Source organism: Hydra vulgaris, chromosome 02 (assembly GCF_038396675.1).
Source record: "Hydra vulgaris chromosome 02, alternate assembly HydraT2T_AEP".
Taxonomy (NCBI): Eukaryota; Metazoa; Cnidaria; class Hydrozoa; order Anthoathecata; family Hydridae; genus Hydra; species Hydra vulgaris.
The window spans coordinates 47,043,613-47,052,280 of record NC_088921.1 but is presented as its reverse complement, the minus strand read 5'-3'; the positions used below and the strand labels follow the sequence as shown (position 1 = coordinate 47,052,280).

General features: G+C 26.9%; 2 protein-coding genes across 2 annotated transcripts; both read left to right on the top strand.

The window, feature by feature from the left end:
• Positions 1-1,532: 1,532 nt before the first annotated feature.
• On the top strand, positions 1,533-5,632 carry LOC100205181 (patatin-like phospholipase domain-containing protein 2). Its single transcript, XM_065791133.1, has 8 exons — positions 1,533-2,049; positions 2,135-2,200; positions 2,603-2,873; positions 3,043-3,231; positions 3,939-4,080; positions 4,233-4,352; positions 4,525-4,568; positions 4,739-5,632. The coding sequence occupies exons 1-8, from the start codon at positions 1,654-1,656 to the stop codon at positions 5,044-5,046; spliced, it is 1,536 nt and encodes a 511-aa protein (XP_065647205.1). The 5' UTR covers positions 1,533-1,653; the 3' UTR covers positions 5,047-5,632.
• Positions 5,633-6,476: 844 nt separating this feature from the next.
• Positions 6,477-8,315, top strand: LOC136076101 (jerky protein homolog-like). The gene has a single exon (XM_065789566.1). It carries the CDS (start codon positions 6,477-6,479, stop codon positions 8,313-8,315), a length of 1,839 nt encoding a protein of 612 aa, XP_065645638.1.
• The last annotated feature ends 353 nt before the right edge of the window (positions 8,316-8,668 follow it).

The window sequence follows — 8,668 nt, the reverse complement described above, 5'->3', positions numbered from 1 at the left end:
ACCCTGAATAGAGTTCTTTGTTTAGTTGCTTAGCAACACTCTAGAAAGCTACTTATTATGGCGAGTAATTAAATAATTACTTGTTAATAACTTTTTTGATTAAAAAATATGTCGCTTCACAAATGGTACTTTATACGTTTTAGAAAATTTATTAAGGCTTCATCCCGTCTAATTTTGCTTATTTAACTAGTCAATATTTTAACGATTATCGATCAAATTTGTTTGAAATTTTTACCCGCCCAAAACAAAAAGTATTAATGGGTGAATAATTGTAGTGAATCAATGGGTGAATAATTGTTACGATTAGGTTTCCGGTCATATTTTTGAGGTTCATCTAGAAAGCTTCTTTTGTAACTTTGATAACTTTTTAAACGTGGATGAGATTTAAGTTTCTTTTCCATGTTGTTTCCGTGTTGTATTTTTAGCATCTTAGCGTATTCTTCTGATGTTCCGCTCTGCAAATTTGCTTATTCTTGTTATTTTTGTTTTATTCACCTGCTATTTATAAATTAACTTTTTAAATAATTAATTTATGAATTAATTTTATTTTAAAATATGATGAGGTTTATAAAAATTTTTAAGAGCTAAAGAATTTTTATTCATAAAAGCGTTTTTGTTTTACTTAAAAGTTACGTGCGTTTATGCAAATGCTTTAAAAATTTGTTATTCTAGAAGCACACAAAATACATGAGTATTTTTCTACATAATTTCACTATTTTATTTAATTTCAACAAACGTGGAGGTGTGTCAAAGGCCTTTTAGTAGAAAAAAAAAAATTATGCAAAAAAAAGGTGTGTTTGTGTGTCACTACTGTAAATATTATTTTTAAGTTTAAACTTTCAGACACATTCCGTATCAAAAAATCAGTGTTATTTCACCGTTATACAAAAGTATGTTATTTTTTAGACATTCGTCTTCTTTAAACTGTCAAAATCCATTTACATACTTGTCATACTTGACATTCTATTTTGTCATGTAATTGTAAAATGTAAATATGATTTTAGATTGTTAAACAGTTTGACAAGAACTTTGTTAAAATTTAATTAAATTTTTTAAACCTCTTAATTATCGTCTAAACTACACAAATTTGATTTTACATTAGTCAGTTACTAAATTGTTTATAAGTTTCAAATTTTCTTAAATATTTTTTACATGTTTTAGTTTTTTAACTAATTTAATATTAAATATATAATATTGTGATTTAGTATTTGTATTATTTTATTATTTCTTAGAATTTTCTTTATATACAGTAAGCAAAAATAACTTATAACAGTAAATTTAATACTTACATTAGAAATATTTTCCTTCTAAATTTTAATTGAATATGGTAAATATAATTTTACCATATTTAATGATTGTACATTATTTTCAAATGGTGAAATTAATTGTCAAGTTCTATATGACATCAGTTTTACTTATCTCTGCTTAGCATGTATATAAATGCATGTCACAAATATTATATGGTGAATCAGTAAATGCTATCAAACCCAAAACAACTAAAAATAAATTGATTCTGTTTAATATTGTCATAAATTTTCTAAAATTACCTTTTTTATTTAAAAGTTACTGGTGGTTTAAAATAAATAACAAATCTTTATCAACCACACATTGGTATAATATACATAACATAAGTTGTAAAAAGAAAACAAGAATATGAATCTAACGTTTTCTGGTGCAGGTTTTTTAGGAATTTATCATGTTGGAGTTGTTTCTTGTTTAAAAATACATGGTAAAAAATTTATTCAAAATGTTGAATGCTATGGAGGATCTTCAGCAGGGGCACTTGCAGCATGCATGCTTTTATGCGATATGAATTTAAAAGAAAGTGTATATTTTGTTATGAACTTGGCAACACAAGCACGTAGTACATTAGGTCCACTTAGTTCATCATTTGATCCAACAACAACAATTAGAAAAACATTTTTAAAATATTTACCTGAAGATGCTTATAAATTAGCATCAGAAAAGTTGTTTATTTCATTGACAAGAGTATCTGATTGGAAAAATGTGGTTGTCTCAAATTATGAGAACAATGAAGAACTTGTTGATGTAATCCTTATTTTTTTACATTAATTAAAGATAATTTTAGCATAAATAGTTTTAAAAATTTTCATGTCTTTTTTTTTCCACTTAGGCACTTATATGCTCTTCATTTATTCCTTTTTTTTCTGGAGTGTTACCAACTAAATATAAGAACGAGGTATATTTATGTAAAACTGAATTTATTTATATTTGGGCATATTTTCATATTTTTTATTTAATATATTCAATTATGAAAATATAATAGTATGAAATAATATTATATATATATATATATATATATATATATATATATATATATATATATATATATATATATATATATCAGAAAAATAAAATTTATATTATAATTGATTTATTTAAAGTTTAATCAAAAATAAAATTTTTATAATTTTTATCAATAAAATTATTCTATTAATTTTATATTCAGACTTTTATTAATGGTCAATAAATACTTTCTCAAAACTTTATAAATGTGACAATGCCTGTTTTTCCTGTTGTTTTTTTTATATATATAATAATATGAAATATTATATATATATATTTTTTATATTCTCTTTAGTATTACATTGATGGTGGATTCACAGACAATTTACCTCAACAGTTTAGTGGTATAACTGTCACTGTTTCTCCATTTAGCGGTGAGAGTGATATATGTCCAAATGATGATGTCAAATGCATTTCAAGTTTTGACTTTAGCAATACTAGTGTATTTATAACAGCTAGTAATATTTATAGAATGTCACGGGCCCTATTTCCTCCTAGTCCAGATGTTTTATCAAAACTTTGTAAACAAGGCTTTGAAGATGCGTTGAAATATCTTCATTTACATTGTAAGTGTTTAGAGTGTGTGTGTGTATATATATATATATATATATATATATATATATATATATATATATATATATATATATATATATATATTATATATATATAAAACCAACTATTCAAAATAAAAACCTAATAATTTTTTTATATATTTATTATTATTTTTATTTCTAGATCCTGATTTGCTAACAATTGATGTAAACATAGTTAGCTTTCCACAATGCTATTCTGAAGACTCTGGGTTTTGTTGCAACAATGACAGTTTGTCTTACTCCTCTCAAGATTCTTATAGTGATATGGAAAATAGCATTGCAACACTAAGAGAGCTAAGTAATCTTGTTGTACCTGCCCAGCTAAATCATGGTAAGTCTTGTTATTGGCTGATTATTATTATGATGAGTAATTATACCTTGTGTTTAATATTTTTTATGATTATTACTAGTATTTACAATTCATTTTGACAATATATTTAGCAATTAGATATTTGTGGCATTATGAAATTTATTTGGAAGTTAAAGTATTTTTATTATTTTAATAATTCCAAAAAAAAAATTTCCAAAAATTTATAAATTTCTTATTTGTTATGTATTAGATTGAATTGTATTAAAAGTAAGGTTTCATTTGTTGTATACAATATGGAACACAATTATTTTGGAGGTTGACAATATATAGTAAGATGCATTAAAGTCACCTAATTATTCCTAATATCTTGTACAAATGTGCAAAACATTTGTTATCACTAAGCACTATAAACATTTTATTATATTTAAATTGATTTATAGAGTTTACTTAAAGTTTTATGACAAGATCATGATTGAGGGTTTACCTTAAGTTTTATAACAGGATCCTGATGTTTATATTAATAATCAATATTTTACACATGTTAGAAAAACATAATGTATGCTATCATATTTTTTTACTTTTTCCTTGCATATTATGATTGGTGCTGTTTTAAAAAGTTTTAAAATTGGGACTTAAATTCAGAAATAGTTTTTTTTTATGAAATAATGAAACAACAAATAACAAAGAAGAAGATTTTTTTTGCTGTAATAAATATTTTTCATATTTAGTTCTCAAAGAAGCTCTTGAACTGTTCGGTCATGATTTTGATTTGTGTTGGTATTTTGCTGTTACTTTTTATCGCATGGCAAAGTGGTTTGCTAAACCATATATCTATATGACAGAATGTATTATTAGCTATGCTAAAGAAATGTAAGAACAAATACTAGTGAATAATAATTTTAAAATTTCGGTCTTTTTAAATAAAAAAATAAAAACAGACAAACAAAAATATATATAAAAAAAAATTAGACTATTTAACATTTAACTTTTTTTCTTTATTTGCTAATTACTTTTGAATTTAGATTGCATTGTGTTGTTCCGCACATTATCTCATTAAGTTCTAAAAGTATATTTACAAAGAAACTGCTTTCTATAGCTTTAGATATTTTTCACGCATATTGTGACACAGCCACCTTTGAATGGTTTGTTTCAAGTTTTGTTTACTTTTTTAAGTTAACCATAAAAATGTTATTTTTTTCTTTAAAATACTTCAAGATATTATTAGTAAAGTTTTTTTAGTGAAATTCCTTTTTGTATGCTTTTAATAACTTTATTTTAGATGTTCTAGTAAAAATGCATTTGATTTTTTTTTAGGCATCCAAGCTTAAGTAATGATATGCTTTTAACCATTGCAAAAAGTAAGCAATGTTTTATATTCACTGAAACAACATTTTATTTTGTTAAATCAAGTTATGTTTTGTTAAAACTTTAAAAATATTTTAAGTTTATTTGATAAAAAATGAATTAGGACTTGTAAAACTCTTACTGATTGAAACTCAATTTTAATGGCAACATTTCTGGATTTTAGATAAAGAAAGAATTATAACTGCACAAAAATCTATGGTTGCTTTGCCAAAACCTGATATAGATGAATACGATAATGAAGACTCATCAAGTGACCAAGTTTTGACTACTACATATTTCGATGGAATTTCTAAAAAAACTGATTTTGATTTGGTCTACAGTGAAGATGATGGAATTTTCTTCAATGCACAGAAAAGTGAGATGCAAGACGATTATGGATTTGATTTAAATATTGAGCAAGATAGTTTAGAATGGTCGTTTGTAAGTGGAAATGTTGATGTATCTTCGTGGAATAAGTTTATGTTTATTTAAGTTATTCTTAATTATTAATGAAGCAGTTAATGAAAACAATCTTCTCCAGTTTCATGGTTGTCTCATGTATCATGCATGTATTTTGATTGGCTGTTTTATGATTGACTTATTAAAAGCTGTAGATGAACTTTATTTTACTTTTGTTACTATGTTTTGAAATACTTTGTGTGTGGTTATTTATGTTTCTTGATATTAGCTGTGCATGTGTGTGGGATAAGATTAACTGTGTTTGTTTAACAGGATCACGTCTGGGTGTGTTTTTTATAATTTTTAAAAATAGATTGTACATACAAATAAATTGTATATATTATATAAGATAATAAAATGTATATAATACTATATCATATCAAACTATTATTTTTTTAAACTATACTGTAAATAATTTTTAGAAAAGCAAGGAAAAATACTTTTCGTCATTCAGAATTAGACAAAAATGGGTTTTATTTTTTTTACTTTTTATTTTTTTATTTTTTAAGAGTGTAAACACTTGTATAATATTATTGTAAAATATGAGTTAAATATTTAGCTGGTTTATTTAACATACTTGTATATATTTAATAGAGAAATAAACAAACAGCGTGCTGTTTTTGGTTTATATTCCGACTATAACCACGAGTATGAATAATTAATTTTATTGGTCCTGAAACATCAGTTATTTTGCTCAGTGAACTTGATTCATAGAATGAAATTTTAAAGTCAAATTTAATCAACTTAATTTTCATCGATGGGAAAAATGAAATAAAAATTTGCAAAAATGAAACTGAAATTATTAACCACTGCTTAGAAATATTTTCAAATCTAAGTAAAAATCACTAGGAAAAATTAATATTAAATCAAAACCACTAATATTATGCTTAAGTAAAGATTAGAAATATAATTAAGTGAAAATTAAGAATAATACCGCAGTGTCCAGATTGCTTAATATGAAAATGTGTTTTCATTTTAAGAAATCTAGACAATTTCTTTTTTAGTATAAATCAAACGCAACAAAGATTCAAGTAAAGTATACATGTTTTTTTTTTTATAAGCATAACGCTTATAAGCATATAGAGGCTCAGATTTGGGAAAAAAATAAGCATATGTAAGCATATTCCTGAGCCTTGATAAACTATTTAAAAAATTAGAATTTTATTTAGTTAAAGATTTTAAATATATTTCTAAATTTAAACCAACAAAAACAACAAAAATCGAAGTTTATGTTTTGCAATGCAATGACTTAATGAAGTAATGAAGTCATTGTATTGCAAAACCTAAACCTCAATACTTGAACATAAAAACATAAAGTTTAGAAGTCGCTCTGAAGTGTTTTATTTCTCTCTTTTTTTTTCTCTCTCTCTCGCTTTTAATGTGTAGTTTATTTAATACCTTATTTAAAATGTTTATTTTATTTTTAAGTTTTATTTTCAGATACTGATAAAATAATAATAATAATGTCAAAGATAATAAAGAGAAAGCAGCCTACATTGGCAGCGTTTGGTTTCACAAAAAATGTTATGCACAGAGGAGAAATGAGTGCAATCCGATTGCCGTTAGAAGCTGTTGAAACTAGTGTTGAATGCAAACATTGCAAAAAATTATTTAAAAGCCAACAAGGACTAGCTTTTCATGTTAAAGTTATTCACGGAATTAGCAAACAAGATTGTAAACATTCACAATCACAAGTTCTTCAAAGAAACGAAGAACTTATCACTCTAGCAGTGAAAGATGTGCTCAATAATATAGTCAACAAAGTTGTTAGTGAAATGAAAAAAAGTGAAGAGTCTCGCCAATTAGCTGGTAAGAAACGCCACCAATATACTGCTGCCTTTAAAGCAGAAGCAATTAACGCCTATGGTTATGAGGCAAATCAAGAAACTATAGCAGAGTCGTTTGGTGTAACACAAAGTCAGATTTCGCGATGGCTTAAAAAAAAAGAAACTATTATTAAAGATGCCGAATCATCCTATCGCAGATTGTTTCTGAAGGGAAGACGTTCCACAAAATATCTTGAACTGTACGAAGCTATTTACAATGAATTTTTACAAGCCAGATCGAAAGGTCATATTGTAAACTTTTCCTGGCTTTGGAGTAAAGCTAGAAATATACAATTAAACATTGATCCAAACGTGGAAATAAAACTTCATGTTATAGTTCGATTTTTACAAAAAAAAGAGTTAAAAATGAGATCGAAACAAAGAAACAAAAGGAAACATAAGAAAGAAATGGAACCATTATTACAGAAATGGCATGCCACATTCAGAGAAAAGTGTATCAGAACAGGTTCTAAAGATCCAAGTTACGACAAAAAATGGGGACGGTACCAACCTGGACAAAGGCTCAATGTTGACCAGAGCCCACTTCCCTTTGTTGTTCATGGTAAGAAAACTTATGAGTATGTACCCAAGGGTCAAGGTGCAACACATAATACATGGATCTCACAACCCGGCTCAGGATTGGAAAAAAGGCAATGTTCCCTTCAAATTATGTTTCGCCCAGAAGGAGAGCAACCAAAGCTAGCCATCATTTTTAGAGGTCAAGGAAAACGCATTTCAAAAGACGAAAAGTTAGCATGGCACAAAGATATTCACGTTTACTTCCAGCAAAATGCTTGGTTAGACCAAAACGTCTGTAAGCACTGGTGTGATAAAACACTTCTTCCATTTGTAAAAGAACAAAAGCTTGATAAATTTGTTCTTTTGCTGGACAACTTGAAGGGACAGATGCAGGAGGATTTTAAAGATGCTGTGGCTGCTGCTAAAGGACTTCTCTGGTACGGTCTACCAAGTGCCACTGACCTTTGGCAACCAGTTGACGCAGGATATGCTGCCACTCTGAAAAGACTTATTACCATTGAACATCAAAAATGGCTCGATAGAGATAATCATTCTGATAGATGGTTCAGTAATGAAATGCCCTACACTGCAAAAGAGAGACGAATTTTGATTACACATTGGGCAGGGGAAGCATGGAAAGCTTTAAACACTTCAAAGTATGACAAGCAAAGGAAGAAATGTTGGACGATGACTGGATGTTTAATGACTTCTGATGGCTCAGAAGATTCGCTAGTTAAACCAGAGGGCCTTGATTGTTATAAAGTTCCCCCACCATCCATCATTGATCCTGGAAGTGATCAACCCATAGGAAATCAGGGTGATATTCAACCAGTGGAGGTAGATGATGCTATAAATGAAAGTGCCAACGAAATTCTTCCAGATGACACCTTTATTGGTCCGGACGAGAAGGAATGCGAAGTTCATATCTTTGATTTTATTGATAACATTTGTATATAGTATATATGTTTTATTTTTTATTATCATACTATAACATTAATTCAGCTACATTAAAACCAAAGCAAATACAGAGCATAAGTCAACTTTTTATTTTTCTTATACCCATTAACCTTAAGTAACGCGTACACTTTAAGAAAGTATTGAAATAAGCATATTTTATTAGAAATATGCTTAAGCTTTAGCATATTTTTGAGCCTCTTTTAACTTTTTGCTTAAGCATACCCGAGCCTGTTTCAAAAATTTCATATGCTTATAAAAAAAAAAACATGTAGCAGATAACAATAAAGAATTGAGAGCAAAAAGAAACAGTATAAAGATGCAATAAGTAGAAATGTCAAACTCAAAAAATTTTA